At 41.5% G+C, this 17,940-nt stretch overlaps 1 protein-coding gene across 8 annotated transcripts in view; it reads left to right on the top strand.

Moving 5' to 3' along the window:
- Window positions 1-17,940, top strand: part of SIK3 (SIK family kinase 3) — a 251,912-nt gene that overhangs the window by 204,042 nt on the left and 29,930 nt on the right. For 5 of the 8 annotated variants that reach the window (XM_055094870.2, XM_034933780.3, XM_034933782.3 and 2 more), the window contains exons 7-13: window positions 14,219-14,337; window positions 14,898-15,008; window positions 15,252-15,395; window positions 15,810-15,887; window positions 15,994-16,103; window positions 17,205-17,358; window positions 17,625-17,780. In XM_055094870.2, coding sequence (XP_054950845.1) covers window positions 14,219-14,337; window positions 14,898-15,008; window positions 15,252-15,395; window positions 15,810-15,887; window positions 15,994-16,103; window positions 17,205-17,358; window positions 17,625-17,780 — 872 coding nt within the window. The remainder of the gene's footprint in view (window positions 1-14,218; window positions 14,338-14,897; window positions 15,009-15,251; window positions 15,396-15,809; window positions 15,888-15,993; window positions 16,104-17,204; window positions 17,359-17,624; window positions 17,781-17,940) is intronic. The other 3 variants (XM_063608271.1, XM_034933783.3, XM_034933781.3) reach the window with 1 other exon arrangement.

The raw sequence follows: 17,940 nt of genomic DNA, 5'->3' as shown, positions 1-17,940 counted from the left end.
CTCCAGTTCCTGGGCTCAGGCAGTCCTCCCACCTCAGCCTCCCAAGTAGCTGGGACTACAGGCAAGCACCAAGCACCATCATGCCCGTCTAATTTTTAAACATTTTTTATAGAGATGGAATCTCTCTCTGTTGACCAAGCTGGTCTTGAATTCCTAACTTTAAGCGATCCTCCCTCCTTGACCTCCATGAGCCACTGCGCCCAGCCAGCAAACAATTTTTTTAAAAAAGCAAAACTTACCTTACTATGTACAGTGCATTTCAATATATTTTATTCTATTCCATTTTTAAAAATGCTGATTTCAACTTACTAAATTGATCTCCTATCTGCTATTTCAGAAACAATGACATAGAAATACCTTTATAACCTGACTCCTGCCTAGCTCTTCAGCCCCAGCTCCCACTCTCCCACCAGTCACCCTAATTTTCTTCTCGTTCCCTGAACAAGTTCTGTTTTCTGGAGCATTTCCCACTGCCGAAAATACATCTTCCCTATCCCACCCCACTCCACCCACTCCTGTATTCTAGAATTTAGAATAAAAAAAAATTAGATTGGATAGAAATAAGAATCTAGATAATTTCTATTCACTCTTCATGTCTCTAAACTTTCTCTTATCGTGGTGCTTACCAAGTTTTATATTGTAACTACTTCTTTCATTGTATGTCTTCCACACCAGACTGAACTTAGTGAAAGTACAGACGAAACATGTCTTTTTCACAACTGTCAATAACCTACCACAGGATCTGGTGTGTAGTAGGACTTAGTAAATATGAAATCTGAATCAGAACCACCCCACCCCCAGTGGCATTTGTTTACATTCAGAATAAAATTCAAGGAGTCATTATTACTATGGCCTACAAGGCACAGCTGTCATTGCCCCTTCTTTGGTCTCATTTCCTATTACTGTTCACCTCCAGTTCTGAGCTCCAGTCACAGGGCCTTCCTTGCTGTTTCTCAGACTTGCCAAACACATACATTCCCCTCAGAGAGGAGTCATAGGTCCCCTCAGAGAGGCCTGTCCTGGCTACCCCCATCATTCTCTTTCTGTAATTCTGCTTTTTCTTCATAGCACTTACTTTATTGTCTCCTCACCTCCCATCACCACTTGACCATAATAAGCATTTGGTTTTTGTTTACTGTTATGTTCCCAGGGCTTTGGACGGTGCCTGAGTTCTAGTAGGCACTCAGTAAATATTTGTTGAATGAATTAATGCATAGGGTTGTTCGAACACGGATTCCAAAAGCCTCTCTGGAGAGTAGTAGTCTTATCCAAATCATAATATCAGTAGTAATATCAAATAATTACATTTGTTTAGGGCTTTTGAGTTTATAAAATAATTTCTTTTTTAATAGGTTTATTTTTTGAGACAGGATCTCTGTCGCCCAGGCTGGAGTGCAGTGGCGTGATCTTGGCTCACTGCAGCCTCCGCCTCCTGGGCCCAAGCCATCCTCCCACCTCAGCCTCCTGAGTAGCTTGGTCTACAGGCGCACGCCACCACGCCCACCTAATTTTTGTAGTTTTTTGTAGAGATGGGATCTTATTATGTTGCCCAGGCTGGTCTTGAACTCCTGGACTCAAGCAGTCCGCCCACCACGGCCTCCCAAAGTTTTGGGATTACAGGGGTGAGCCACTGCACCCAGCCAATATATTTTTTTAAATATTTCAATTTTTATATTTTTATATTTTTGGCGACAGGGTCTTGCTCTGTCACCTAAGCTAGAGCCTAGTGGTACGACCATAGCTCACTGTAGCCTCAAACTCCTGGGTTCAAACAACCCTTCTACCTCAGGCTCCAAAGTAGCTAGGACTATAGGCCTGTGCCACCATTCCAAGCCAATTTTTTAAAAGATTTTTTGTAGAGATGAGTCTCACTACATTGCCCAGTCTGGTCTTGAACTCTTGGCCTCAAGCAATCCTCCCACCTTGGCCTCCCAGAGTGCTGGGATTATGGGCAGAAGCCAGCATACGCAACCTAAATTATTTTCTTTTACTTAATCTAATTTGAGCTACATAACTATATTTTAGAATAGGTAATAGCACATATTTTATCATCTTGCTGATGAAGTTTTGGAAGCTGAAGTTTAGAGAAATGAGTTAACTTGCCAAAGCCACACAGGTAATAAGTAACTAAGTCAGTATTCAAATTCAGTGTTTGTTTTACTACACCATACTGTTGCAAAAAGAGCAAGATAAACCACTTCCTTTACTTTTCCAATGTCCACAGTGTTTCCTGTGAGCAACTTGGATCTCTTCTATCCACCACCCCCATCACCTCACACCATGGCAAGAGATTCTTACTGAACCCTTCCCAGAGCCAGCTTCAGATAGGGGGTCCTAGAAAACAGCTAAGCATACTGTCAGCCACACTGTCTATTAGTGCTTAGAAGTAAACTAACAGTCTAACTGCTTAGAACTATTATTTGTAATATGATGTAAGTTAACCTGAAAGCTTCAAGACTCAGAGAAAGCCAACAGGATTATCCTAAACGTAGTCGCTCTTTAATCCCAGTTAAATAATTCCCTAAGTAGCAATAAAAGTTTTTGTATGATTAGTACAGAGAATGAGAAACAACCAGGGTAGGAAGTCAGTAGATACTTGCTATATTACCAATATGATCTCTCTGGCCCTTGGTAACATACATGTGCTTGGCATTGCTGAATGTCATAGGCCTAAATCCCAAGGCCCATTAGAGAATACTTCAAAAGGATAAGGCATAGCAGAAAATGAATTCATCGGTTGTTTAGGCTTTTCTTAGCTTAGACAACTTTCAAGTACCAGAAAGTGTCAGGTGAAGGAAGTTTAGAGTCTGTCCCAGAGGTCTTTTTCTGCTTACGCCTCATGTTTCTGGGCACAGTTGTATCTCAGTAGACCTGGAGCATAGTCTTCTGATGGAGGCGAGTGCTGGCTGCTTTTCAGCCTGTGAGGCCAGCTGCTATTGCTGTATTACAGGAGATAGTGTGGTTGAGGGAATTCCTTATGCACAAGATCCTTCCTTTTCTCAGCTGTTGTCGTAGGCTTGAGCTGAGTTTATCTGTTTTTCTTCCTGAAGGATCTGGAAACTCCAGCAGAGCTGGTATAGTGTTCTAAATGATCACTTGGAAGACCGGAGGGCAAAGCCTCTGCCATGTAGCTGCTTCTAGCCAAGTTGAATTCCAGAGTAGCTACATACAGCTGTGTGGGAGGCCATGCTCTGCAAATGGATATAGTTAGCTCGAGAATTCTAAGCTGCTCTCTATTGTCAGTAATGTGTGGAATGAAGTATCCTCACAATTCGTGGATATTTCTATGCCTGGTGTTGTTTGTTTGACACAAGTTTCCTTTCATAGGCATCCTGAGATGTACTAAAGACATATATTTTCAAGTTGGAATGACAGTGGTATACATTTAAAAGAGGATTTATTTGAGGCTAGGTTGATTGTATACCACCTAGTTTTTATAATTATGTATGTGTCTTCCTCCTCTCCCCACTAGAATGTAAGCCTCTTGATTATCAGAGCTGTGTTTTACACTCAATATCTTCCATAAAACCTGACAGCCCCTGGTAAGACATAAGCATTCAGTAAGTGTTTTTGAATGAAAAACTGAATCATCACTACTTAACTATGGAATCTTATATCAGACTCTTGTTTTTTTTTTTTTTTTTGGGAGACAGATTTTGCCGCCCAGGCTGGAGTGCAGTGGTGCAACCTCAGCTCACGGCAACTTCCGCCTCCTGGGTTCAAGTGATTCTCTTGCCTCAGCCTCCTGGGTGGCTGGGACTACAGGTGCGTGCCACCACACCCAGCTAATTTTTGTATTTTTAGTGGAGACGGGGTCTCGTCATGTTGGCCAGGCTGGTCTTGAACTCCTGGCCTCAAGTGATCTGCCCGCCTTGGCTTCCCAAAGTGCTGGGATTACAGACGTGAGCCACCGTGTCCTGCCAGACTCTTGTATTACATTATTAACATGATCTAAATTATTTATTCATCAAACCACTTGGTTTTATATACTTTTTTTTTTTTTTTTTAGTGTAGAGACAAGATTTTCATCATGTTGCCCAGGCTGGTCTTGAACTCCTAGGTTCAAGCAATCCGCCTGGCTCTGCCTCCCAAAATGCTGGGATCATAGGCGTGAGCCATCACGCCCAGCCATGGTTTTATGTAGTTTTGTTATATGAGTTATTGTGAAGGTGACCAAGTCAAATGACTTTTAGGTGTAAAAGGGTGTTTTGATCTACTATAGAGTTTGCTTCCTATGCCTTAAGTAAAATAAGTTTGATCCAGGCCAGTGTTTTTGGATTAAACTTCTCAGAGCATCCCAAAGAGCAGTTTGATAAAACCCTGAGTCTAAATTATAGAAGGATTAAAAGTTGAAACTTGCTGTTTTCTTGAGCTGTTGTGGAAGGTGAAACCTGGCCTGGCTTCATGTGTTGGCAAATGTTTCCTCTGACCTGCCCTTCCACCGATGGATGCAAATAACTTAAATTTTTTGAGCACCAGATTCATTCAATATTTTTTTTAACAACATACTTAAAGCCTAGTTTACCCTATTCCCCTGTTGTACCACCTGCTAGCAGACATACTAAGATCGTTTATTTAACTGAAGGAAAATTAATTTACAGTGAAAAAACTGCAGCGTTAGTGAGGGCATAGAGATCTCTTGTGGACAATATTTTTGAGTCTTTATTGATTAGATTTCATTGTGACTTAATTAATTGTAATACTGCATGAGCATTTTATCACTGGGAACGCAAAACCCAGGCTTACATAATGCTTCTGATGGAGAATGTAACCTGCAGCTACTGCCAAAAAGCTTCTACTTAGAGGCAAACAACTCTGCTCTGATTGGCTTACTCATCAAGAACCACACAGCATCTTGCTTGGCTAAAAGCACTTTGTTTAGAACCAATGGGGCAAGGGATTAAATTGGCTCACCCACCAGTCTCCATATACCGAGGGGCTCAGAGTCCTCAAAGCAGTTTTCTCATACCTTTTGAGACATACTGCACCGCCAGAGAGAAAAATCTATGTAGTGCTTTCATGTCAGTGAATGTAGAAATCACAGCTGATGTCAGAAAAGAGGTTAAGAACTACTTCAGAGTGAAACAGGCCAGCCGTGTTCATTCCCATGACCTAACATAACTAAAAACCAGTAGATAAATAGTGGTACTGCCTTATTTATTATTAGCCTTTTCAAACCAGCTGTCTCCTGGCTTATGGCAACCCTAAATAGAAAAATAAAAGAAGGACATTCCAAGTGGAAGGACTTCAGAGATATGGATAATAGTCAACATTTATTGACCACTTTCTATGTACCAGGCACTGTTGCATTACCTTATTTAATGTTCAGAACAACTGTCTGAGGTAAGCTGTTTTATGAGGTAAACTGTATGAGAGGTTATTTGATAAATAAGAAAACTGAGGCATGATAAGGTTAAGTAACATGCCCAAGATGCACATCTAGTAAGTGGCAAAGCTGAGATTTGAACCCAGGCAGTCTGGCTTCAGAGACCATCTAACCATATGTGTTTGTATTTTCATTCTCAATAAATACATAGTAAGTTACTCCAAGAATCAAGAGAGTCATAGAATGGATATTTTGTCTGCATTGGGATTACTTACTGAAAAACGAGTAGCAGGAACTCTGTATTGGACCCGGAGGCAGAATTTTCTTAAACTGTAATGACTGATACTAGGAGTCAAAAGATACTAGAATGTAAACCACAAGATGGACAGCCTCCTGTAAAACAGTATAGCAAGCCAGGATCTTTTCAGGGTTGGGCTAGAGCTAAATCTTGGCATCCCTACCCTTTAGGCCAGGATTTCCTGATTTCTGAATTTTAATTCTGGCAGCATCATGCCCACCTAGAAAAACTGATCGAAAGTAAGGAAGTTCAAGAAGTAGGTGTTATTTTTCTAATAAATGGATATACATGGGTCAAAACCTTTTCTTTGTGGTCTGTCTCGGGTTGATAAACTTGGTAAAACTGAAGAGAAAAGCCTCTCAGTGCATGTTTATTGATTCCTAAAGAAACTTTTCTTATGGGCTCCATCTGTTTGCGAAATTGTTCCAAGCCATCTCCCTATGGCCTCTATGTTCAGTCACTGAAAGTGTCTCACAGAATTTAGAGATATAAAGAACTTTATTTCTATTCCAGGATATTCTGATTACAATAATTTGCGGAAACCACTAGGGTTGGAATTTATAGTTAAATGGATAATTCTCCACTTTCTTTTCTGATATCTTACTGTTGGAATATCATTTTTGAAATTTTACTGAAGTGTGGGACTTCCATTTTTCTTCCCCCAAGCAACTGAAAATAAATGTTTCAAAACATGACAGTTTTTTCTTAGTGCCATTGTGTCAAGAGAAGCTAATCTCAATGCTTATTTTTTACGAGTCGGATCTTACTGCAGTCAGTGCTGTCATAGGTTAAGTTCCAAGGTTATGTATTTTCTTTGTTTGTGTAAAACTGTGGCATTGGCTACATCCTTGTCGGGCTTGGTGGCATGCACCTGTAATCCCAACAACTCAGGAGGCTGAGATGGGAAGATTGTTTGAGGCCAGGAGATCAAGGTGGCCAGCCTGGGCAACATAGCAAGACCCTGTCTCTAAAAAATAAAAATAAAAATAATAGCCAGATGTCACTTTGGGAGGCCGAGATGGGCAGATCACGAGGTCAGGAGATCAAGACCATCCTGGCTGACACGGTGAAACCCCACCTCTACTAAAAATACAAAAAATTAGCTGGGCGTGGTGGCATGCACCTGTAGTCCCAGCAACTCAGGAGGCATATTATCGTTTATGAGGCAGGATAATCGTTTGAACCCGGGAGGCGAGGTTGCAGTGAGCCAAGATCGCACCGCTACACTCCAGCCTGGGCGACAGAGTGAGACTCCATCAAAAAAAAAAAAAAAAAGCCAGATGTGGTGGTGTGTGCCTGTAGTCTCAGCTACTGGAAAAGCTGAGGCAGGAGGATCACTTGAGCCCAGGGGTTCGAGGCTACAGTGAGCTATGATTGCACCCAGCCTGGCCAACAGAATGAGACTCCATTTCAAAATAAATTAAAAATAAATAACTAGTCCTTTAACTTGGTATTTAGAAATGTTTATTTCTATTATAGCAGTAATATGTCAAAATTTAATGTATAGAATAAAAGCATTCCAATCCTTATAACACCATTGTTCTAGCAGTACCCAAAATAACGAAATTTCAGTGCAACAACAAAATCCCTGTATTTTGTATTATTATAGTTAACATTTATACAATCTCTGAATGTATCTATAGGTTAGCACATTTACTGTATGTTATTTATATATACAAATGTCATTTTTTTTTTTAAGACAGAATCTCACTCTGTCACCCAGGCTGGAATGCAGCGGCACAATCTCGGCTCACTGCAACCTCTGCCTCCCGGGTTCAAGTGATTCTCCTGCCTCAGCCTCCTGAGTAGCTGGAATTACAGGCACACGCCACCATGCCTGGCTAATTTTTGTATTTTTAGTAGACTGTGTTTCACCATGTTGGCCAGGCTGGTCTTGAACTCCTGGCCTCAAGTGATCTGCCTGTCTCGGGCTCCCAGAGTGCTGGGATTATAGGCGTGAGCCACCATGCCGGGCCCAAATGTCTTATTTTGAGGACCATTTGTCTATTTGTTTACATTTTAAAATAGTGACTATGTTAAATAAATAGGTTTGATCTTAGCTGGCAGTTGACATTGACAGTGTTTCTTGAGCGTATTAACAAAACATCATTTTTAGGGCTTAGTCCACAAGCAGAGTGAAGATTCCTAACTCTGGCTGGCTTCTTAGCAAAAGAAGGTATCTTGGCAGAAAACACCCCTGGTTTCTTATTGATTTACTTTTTAATTATTTCTGCAGGGATCATAGCACTGCAAGATAGTCACACTGTTCTGTCCATGTTATAACAAGATCAGGACATTATAACAGACTTTATTTTCTTTTCATGAGGAAAAACACATGTTTTGTGTGCAGTTTGTCTTTTAGGAAAAGGCAGGCAGCATTAAAGAGGTGCTCTGAGACAAACATTTTTTAAATCCAGAACATCTAAAATACAGGGATAGACTCTTATCAAAGCCATGTGGCTCCATCCTGAGATTGCTGTTGCAGGCCATCCATTGGTCTTGTTCTGTTTGCTATAATAGCATCACTTCTCCCCCAGGGCTGGTACCCGAGCTGGACAAAGTGAGTGGATAACAGCATCAAGCAGTGTATTGCATAGCATCCTTGTTCTGAAAACTTTAAGACTTTAATGTCATTTAACTTTTAAAAGGTTTTTGTCAAGTAATTCATTTTCCATAGAAACATGTTTCAGAGATTTAATTGCCAATTTATTTTTGTTTCCTTTTTAGATTTTGAAATTTAGAAAAAATAGAACCCTCTTTGAAGTGAGAATTGTGCCAGAAGCAATTCATTACTAAGAAGTAAACATTTTTAAGAAGTTTGTTTAAATTATTGAAAATATAGAACTCTTGGGCTGGGTGCTTTAGAATTACCTTTGAACACACCTACCATTGACTGGACCAAGTACATAAGAAACTAGATCATCCCCTTCTTCTGAGCACCTGTAAGCAGCATGCACTTTCTTGCTTGCAAGAAGGCCTTTCTGTGCCTTCTGGTACACAGATGTCTTCTGTTTCCACCAGCTCAAAGCAGCTTTATGTGGTCAGAAAGAATCCATGACTCAGTTTCTTCTATGCCATTGCTCACCACAGAGCTGGAAAGGATTGTTTTGCCATGTTCTGTTCTTTGGTGTCACATGCAGGGTTTCAGGGACAAATGGCTTTCCCTCCTTCATAGGATCAGCCTGAAGAGTCTGATGATCTGGTTCCCTAAATTTTTACCTATCTCCTCTTATCTTTGATCCTTGATTGGGGAAGCCTTCTGTTGCAAGCCTTCCATCATAGTCTGCATCACCTTGCAACAACTAGAGTATATAAATAAGTTTGCTCTACCACAGTGTATTTAATTCTCACCAGCAAAATTATGAATAAGACAACGCTCCCCATTTAGTGTTCTCATGTCCCTGCCTCATTAATCCATCCAACTTGCCGTCTCCCCTTAAAGCTAGTTCTTGGTCTTTGCACCATCTATTTGCCTGGCCCATTTTGTACTAACCTAGCTTGTGGGTGATTCTGTCATGATGGAACCTGTGAAGATGACATGGCATCTGATCTGCCAGAGGAGAGAATTGTTTTGGTTTGTTTTCATAACCCAGAATACCAATAATGTGTTTATTTTAGGTACCATGTAGGTTAAGAGCTCCCTGGAGTAAGACTGACCAGAATTTGTATCCTGCTTTGGCCTCTTATTATCTGATCAAGTTTCTCAACTTCTCTGATTTTAAATTCTCTTTGTCTATAAAATTGAGATAATAGTATTGGGTTGGTTTGTGAAGTAGATGCTTAAATTAACTTAAAGGGTTTAGCACTTTGCCTATCATGTGTAAATGGTCAATAAATGTTAGTAATGATTAAATAATATTGTTGAATGAATTGCTCTATTAGTCTTTCATTCTCTTCTTCCCTATTTTTTTTACTCTTTTCTATGTATCTTTCTCTCATTTTTGCTCTCTCAGTATGCCAAAGGGACATTAATATTTTCAGTCAAATCCACACGGCTTATGGAGAAGACTTATCTCCCAAGAATTGTTTTGGTTTGTTGTAACCACTTAGAGAAATTTGTTTATTATCAAGGACAAAAAAAAAAAAGAAAAAAAATGTTGCTTTCACAGATATGGACTCACACTGGCAATGTCAACTTAATTCTCATTTTAGGACCCTGCCCATACAGCAGCTCTCTCCCCACAAAGTCATCCAAATGCGTGGCAGCGCAGCAGGGCAAGGCCTGTGCTGAACATCCTCTAGTTAACGTTCTGTTGGCAGATCAGGTTTCATGGGCCCACTGTGACTCTCACTGCGGAGACTGCTTGGCGTCTTGCATGGAGCAGATGAAAGCAGCTCTGAAGGGAAGCTGCTTCTCTGGCACACACAAGCAGAGGAGCATATTCTTGCATTGCCCAAAGTGGTTCAGTTTCATTTAGCATCAGAGGCCCTGCCTTTTGGGTGGGAGCAAATAATGGGGCCCTTTTATTTTTTATTTATTTATTTATTTATTTATTTTATTTGTTTATTTTTTTAGAGACGGAGTCTCGCTCTGTTGCCCAGGCTGGAGTGCAGTGGTGCGATCTCGGCTCACTGCAAGCTCCGCCTCCCAGGTTCACGCCATTCTCCTACCTCAGCCTCCCGGGTAGCTGGGATTACAGGTGTGTACCACCACACCCGGCTAATTTTTGTATTTTTAGTAGAAACAGGGTTTTGCCATGTTGGCCAGGCTGGTCTCGAACTCCTAACCTCAAGCAATCTGCCCACCTCAGCTTCCCAAAGTGCTGGGATTACAGACGTGAGCCACCATGCCTGGCCAACAGGGACCTTTTAGACAATAAAATAGAGTAGTTCTTGGTATCTGGAAAAGTTGATGTTTTGTTTAATGTGAGGGCTCCATCTTTCCATGCTTGTAAATTGAATGTCCTGTGGGTGATTGTGTTCTTAGGTTTGAGAGCATCTATTCCCCTCGTTTTCACCCTGTTTCCATGTTTTATGTAGAATGGTGTCTTCAAATCTCATCTGAATTTAATTTCATGAACTACATGACACTTAGGAAATATGAATTGATGATGATACTCTAGCTTTCTGCATTTTGTCATATTTTCCATCTGCGCCACATATGAAAAATGTTAAATTTCTGTTCCTTGGCACGTTCGATATTATGTAGGATAGTCAAGATTAAAAAGCTCTTGCCCTTGACACTGTAACCAAGAATTGTTTTGGTTCTTAATCTGGGGCCTGTAGACACCAGGGTCTGGGGGATCTATGCAAGCTTCATAGGACATCACTGAGTAGTCTAAAGTTACATGCAAGGTCTTGTGTATAAATTCTTGTGCAGATTTTTTTTTTTTTTTGGAGAATTTTCAAGGCATCTGAGGCCAAATAATGGTTAAGGATGACTGAATAGAGGTTTCAAGATCCTGAAATTGAACTAGATATATCTTCTAATTAGGAATTATTATGGTAGTGTTTTTGGTTTGGTTGTGTGTGTGGTGGTGGTGTTGTTATTGTTGTTTGCTTTTAAGGAAATTGCCTTGGAAAAAATCTGTTTTAAAGCAAGCCTGTAACTGAACACCATTCAGCTTTGGTCATCTTATGCACTAAATTGTGTGTGGAGACCAGAGGAAAACAGGAGAGTGCCATCTAGAGGCCTTAACAACAGTTTGGTCCTAGCCTTCTCCCTACACAGGAGTCTTTAACAACTTCCTAAATTAAGAACACTTTTGTCCTCTTAAGTAACTGCAAACCATAAACATATGTGTCAATGACATTTATAATCTATACAGGTGCTGCTACAGTTGTGGCTCTAGCCTTACTACTCTGGAAATGTAATTTTAATAAAGCGTACTGTTGTAGATGGCATTTACTTTATTCTATAGGAATGTAGAAGTCTTTGAGATGTACACTGCATTTGAATATAGTTTTAATTGTAAAGCAACAACAAATTGATGCCTGATGTAAGAAATCATTTTGATATAGGAACTTTGTTGTATTATCTTTTGAAGTTAGAGTAAATTAAAAATTAAGAGTAATTTATCTTAGTTACTTGTAGTATTCTTTTCACAACAGTAATATAGAATGGTGTTTGCCAAATGGTATAGAAATTGAAGAGTTGAATTCACCCTAGAAAAGTAGATCAATTTATATCCATGTGGAGATGTATAATAAGGTAGTCAAGAGCACAGCTTAGAAGTCCCAACTTTACCATTTCTTTGCCATGTCGAATATGTTAACTTTCAAAATCTTGTTTCTTCTTCATTTATAAGTGGAGCTAATTATAGTCTCTAAGTTAAGGTTGTTGTGAAGGTTAAATGTAATAAAGTTGGTAAGCACAGTGCTTGGTATATCAAAAGTAGTTTTTTGTAATAATGTCTTACTGTTGTTGTTATTTTCACTGACCAGTTTTGTTTTCAGGACGGTTGTGATTAAATAGAAGCAGAAAATTTAAAAACCTATAGAAAATTTTATTTTAAAAAAATTTTCACAATTATAATCTCATTTGATTAAATACTCAACAAATATTTATTTACATATTCAGTAGATATTTATGCAGCTCCTAAGTGTCTAGATATAATAACCATTTTAGGTACTGGAGAGTTGATACTGGGTACAACAGAAAGAAAGACATGGGCCTTGCATTGCAGTGGAGGAATCAGACAATAAGTAAATACATAAACAAGATGGTTTCCCAAAGAAATCATTTGCGTGAAGACAACGAATGTGATGTAATAGAGAGTGACTGGAGGCCCATCTTAGAATAGATGGTTAAAGAAGAGCTTTCTGAGGAAGTGACGTTTAAACTCTTACCTGAATGACAAGGAGCCAATCATATGAAGATCTGAGGAATGGCCATTTCCGCTAAAGGAAAAAACAAACAAAAAAACACATGTAAAGGCCATTGGATGAGAGTGTGTTAAACATGTGCAAAAACTAGAAATGTGCATAGTGGCAGGAAACCAGGTCAGAGAGGGAAGTAGGGGGCCAAGCGCGGTGGCTCACGCCTGTAATCCCAGCACTTTGGGAGGCTGAGGCAGGCGGATCACTTGAGGTCAGTTGTTCGAGACCAGCCTGGCCAACATGGTGAAACCTCGCCTCTATTAAAGATGCAAAAATTAGCTGGGCGTGGTGGCACAGGCCTGTAATCCCAGCTGCTGGAGAAGCTGAGGCAGGAGAATCACGTGAACCCAGGAGGCGGAGGTTGCAGTGAGCCGAGATCGCACCACTGCACTCCACAGCCTGGGTGACAGAGCGAGACTCTATGTAAAAAAAAAAAAAAAAGGGAGAGAGAGAAGTAGGAGCCTTGTAGGCCCAGGACTTTAGATTTCATTCTGAGGGTTATGGGAAGAGATTGGAGAGTTACAGGCAAAGTGGTGATATGCCCAAATTTATGCTTTGGAAAAATTCCTTTTGCCTCTCTATAGAAAACAGATTGTAATGGAGAAAGAATGGAAGCAGAAAGACCGGGTAGGAGACTTTTGCAGCGTGTAAGTCAGAAATGGTGGCTTGGATAAAGATGTTGAATTAATGGTTCAGTGCTGAATTAGTGTTGGGGGATTTGGATCCCCCAACAACTCTGCACCACAGGGGCAGGGTAGCATTGTGGTTAAGAGAACCAGGTGAAGAGTCAGGCTGTCTGGTTTGACTTAATAGCCATGTGACCTTGACAAGTTTCTTTACCTCCCTGTGCCTGGTTTTTGCTATTCCTAAAATGGGAACAATGATAGTACATTCCTCCTAGGATTGCTTTGTAGATTAAATGAGGAAATAATAATTGTAAAATGCTCAGAAGATGCATCAATAGTGCTGTTTTGGTATCATCATCACTGCCTTCATCACAACTATTACTCTCATCACCCTCAGTAGCCACATTTTATAGATGAGAAAACTTAGAAATAGAGGGTGGTTTTGAAATCAGAATATACATTTCTTGATTTTGAATCCATTGTTCTTTCTGCAATATAATCTGTAATACGAGCTCCCAGAGAAGAATTTCTATAGATCTGAATATCTGTAGCTCACAGCCCAGTTTTAAATACCTATGACTATTTAAATAACATCGAGAAGAAAATGATAAATAAGGCTAGCTGAATCCCAGGGCATAGGAGAGAAGTAGCCTGTGGCTCTCTCCCCACACACCTAAATTCAAGTTCCCTGAGTTTTGAAGAAGGGTATTGCACACCTAAGCCAAAAGCATTAGTATGCGCATGGTGGTACATTTAGGAGGATAGAACTGAATATTTTGAGAACCTTGTAAGATACTGAATCTCTTTAGAGGCCATTCTACTCTTCATTACTTGTGTTAAATGGGGCCATATACATAATATAAATAAATGAAATCCATGGATTATCCCCAGACCTTTTCTGGTCAGCCTTTTGGTGAAGGCAACAACCAGACTACCACACTTGAGTTTCTTTTTCTCCACCTCTCTCTGCCTTTGCTTAGCCCCTTCTGGTGGCATAAGCAACAGAATAGGTAAGGATCAAAGAGCAAGAGAGACAAAATTAGAAGCAGGGAGTTGGATAGCCTCCCTGCTGGCTTTGCCCCTGGTTCCTCTACTCCCCTGGTGCCTCCCCTCACCAGAGACTGAAGGCAGGCTGTTTGTCCATTGCAGAATGTGAGCATTTGATCCGCCATATGTTGGTGTTAGATCCCAATAAGCGCCTCTCCATGGAGCAGATCTGCAAGCACAAGTGGATGAAGCTAGGGGACGCCGATCCCAACTTTGACAGGGTGAGCTGGGAACCGCTGCTGCAGGGGACTCCTCTGAAAGCTGCTGCAGCCTCCTTTGCATGTGATTGTAATCAGGCCATAACCTGAAAGGCAGACACTGGGAACGAACTATTATGTAACACTAAAGCAGCACGTGAAGCAAGCGAGAAGGAATGTAAAACCAGTTAAACTGCTGGAGAATAGTGATCATGGTTCCCTACCATGTGTCCCCAAATTATCGTCTGTTTTTGGCTTTTGAGATAGCACAGCCTGCAGTTCTGCAGCTTACCTACCATGGGGATGTCGCCTTCCTCTTGTCTTAGTGTGCTCAATTCAGTGGCTTCTGTAGCATGCTTTTATTTAACCCACTGTGGCCATCCCAGGTATGCCAGGGAGCTCAGGAAACAGTGAGTTGTTGTCTGTTTACAGCTGATCACTCAGGGCTCTCTTCCTTAGACTTTGTCTGAGGCCAAAAATATCCCAAGCCAGAGGGCATGGAACAGGTTGGTCATTATATATGCTGTGCCACATTTGATGTGGTTAATTGGGGGGTTGACAGCTTCCTCCTTTTTATGTTACAGTTAATAGCTGAATGCCAGCAACTAAAGGAAGAAAGACAGGTGGACCCCCTGAATGAGGATGTCCTCTTGGCCATGGAGGACATGGGACTGGACAAAGAACAGACACTGCAGGTATCTCCGAAGGAGTGGAGAACAAAGTGGGATGTAGCAGTTCCTCTAACCTGCTTTTTCCATTTTTCGCCTTCTCGGGAACTTGGGCCTTTTTTTTCCTCCTGTTTTTCTTCCTCTGCCCCTTCCTGGGCCTTGGAAAGAAGGAAAGAAGGTGCTTTGGCTAATGTTATTACTGAAAGGGTTCTGGTCATCAACATGCCATTTCACCAGGGTTTTGTACTCTTTTCCCTTCTCTCTTGGTAGTCATTAAGATCAGATGCCTATGATCACTATAGTGCAATCTACAGCCTGCTGTGTGATCGACATAAGAGACATAAAACCCTGCGTCTCGGAGCACTTCCTAGCATGCCCCGAGCCCTGGCCTTTCAAGCACCAGTCAATATCCAGGTGGGCAATAACTCCAGTGACCTAGTTCAGGACAAGTAACACCAGGGGGGTAAAGGTTAGCTGTTGCTCACTAACCCTAAGTCGAGAGTTTCTTGCTCTTCCTTACCTCTGTCTCCTCCCATTTGTCATCTCTTCCTTTGTCAGAGGCCAATCAAAGATCTGAACCTTTTTTGATGGAGAGGAGGGATGAGCAACAATAGTTGTGCCTTTTGTTTTTTTGAAGAAATAGCAAATCATGAGGCGATGCTATCCTCTTCACAGGATGCTTCCTTGTTGTGACTTCTAAGGGCCGATGAACCAAAAACTTTAGTAATCAGGGAAACATAGACTTTAGCAATCAAGACTACTTGGAAAGACTCATTATTTCTCTCTAGTGTTAAAGGTATGTGTGTATATGTATGTACTGCTTTCCAGGCGGAGCAGGCAGGTACTGCTATGAACATCAGCGTTCCCCAGGTGCAGCTGATCAACCCAGAGAACCAAATTGTGGAGGCAAGTAGCAACCTGTGGGAGCTGTCAGCTGAAACCACTTTCTTTGCCATATCCTTGCTTCCCTTCCTTCTGATTTCTAACTCAATGGTGTTTCCCTCCACCTCAGCCGGATGGGACACTGAATTTGGACAGTGATGAGGGTGAAGAGCCTTCCCCGGAAGCATTGGTGCGCTATTTGTCAATGAGGAGGCACACAGTGGGTGTGGCTGACCCACGGTGAGTATCCGGCCAACAGCCCTCACTAACACTGGGGCAAAGAATTGTCACCTGACTTTCAGTGTCTACCATGGCACATTTCCTACTACATTGTATCCCCAGAGGAGATCTAATCCAGTGGCCAAGTGGACAAATGATATGATGTAATTTATGTATGTAGACAATTAAAATTTAAATGAATAAGGATCCAAAATCCAATAACAACAGTTTCCCAAAGTGTTTTCCCAAAATAGTCTTTCATGATGTTCCCTGCTGCCTGCACACTGGAAAAAATGGACTGAAGGCCAGCTCGCCCCATTTTTGTTCCACGGTTGAAGACTCTCAACATTAAAATAGCCTTACCTCTTTTCTGGATATTTTCTTTGCTGAGTAGGAAGAGAAGGTTGTGGCAAGAATTCTCCTGAGAGGTCAAATCAGGGCAAAGCTGGTTTTCTTATAAATATCTCTTTTCTTCTAGTGAATTTCCAAAAAAGACTCCCATGCCTGCTGATGTGCTTGCTTTATGTCTCTTGTTCTCAGCCTATGATCAAATAGGCAATAGGGGAACATTCTGGCTCCACAGACTGAGATAGCTTTAAAGGGGTGGAGCCCTGAGTCGCTCTGTTAGTGGAAAGATGTCTTACTGTAAAGTATGCTGTAAAACCTATCATTGTAGCAAGATAGCCCTGTACATCTAGTACTTATCTGTCCTATCAGCACTGACAAGAGTAATTGCATTCTTTCCCTGGTGAATCAGTTGCTACTTCAGGCAGCCATTATCTTAGTGGATGGCCCATGTTCTCCAGAAACTTGGTGTTCACCTCCAGGATTTGAAAACCTGAACTGGACTGGTGCCACTATTTCCTCTTGGCTCAGAGCTGTTGGTTTTACATGAATGGCCAATAAAGAATAGCAATCCTTCGTCCCAAATAGTAAAGGAGCAGAGAGTTAAATTCCACACTTTAGGCTTTTGCTTTGCTTTAGGATCTTAAAGAGAAACATAAATTCAGGAAGAAAATAAAATAAGTTGTACTGAACATAGCAATGCCATCAATTTTGGGATATAAGCACTTTTGAGTAAGAATGTTAACTAAACTTCTCTGTCATTCTGTTTCGTATCAGCACGGAAGTTATGGAAGATCTGCAGAAGCTCCTACCTGGCTTTCCTGGAGTCAACCCCCAGGCTCCATTCCTGCAGGTGGCCCCTAATGTGAACTTCATGCACAACCTGTTGCCTATGCAAAATTTGCAACCAACCGGGCAACTTGAGTACAAGGTACCTAGACATGGAAGAGGGCTGGCTCCAGAAGAAACAAACTTGAGCTTCCTTTGAGAGGCTATGAGGCACCTTCCCTAGGACTTAAGGGTTTACTTATAGAGAAAGATGATTTATCTTGCAAAGTAGCTCGGGTGAGCGGGAAGCGTCCTCTAGTCTCTGTCATGACCCATGGCTCCCTTAATTTCCACAGATGAGTGGCTTGCCCCTTTCTCCCCGCCTTCCCCTCATCTCATGGTCCGTCCTCCCCACTCTGTTCCTGGCAGGAGCAGTCTCTCCTACAGCCGCCCACGCTACAGCTGTTGAATGGAATGGGCCCCCTTGGCCGGAGGGCATCAGATGGAGGAGCCAACATCCAACTGCATGCCCAGCAGCTGCTGAAGCGCCCACGGGGACCCTCTCCGCTTGTCACCATGACACCAGTGAGTAGCAGCACAGAGCCCAATTCACTGTCTCAGAGGCTTTTGATAAAAAGGTTGTGAGCCTGGGGTTGGGAACCCAGGGCCAACCTACATGTCTGAATTTCCTTTTTCTCCAAACTTAGGATGCTCCAGCCCATTTTCTTCAGGCCAGTACAGTTTT

The sequence above is a fragment of the Pan paniscus genome, chromosome 9, assembly GCF_029289425.2.
Source record: "Pan paniscus chromosome 9, NHGRI_mPanPan1-v2.0_pri, whole genome shotgun sequence".
Taxonomy (NCBI): domain Eukaryota; kingdom Metazoa; phylum Chordata; class Mammalia; order Primates; family Hominidae; genus Pan; species Pan paniscus.
This window is presented reverse-complemented; position numbering and strand designations above follow the sequence as displayed.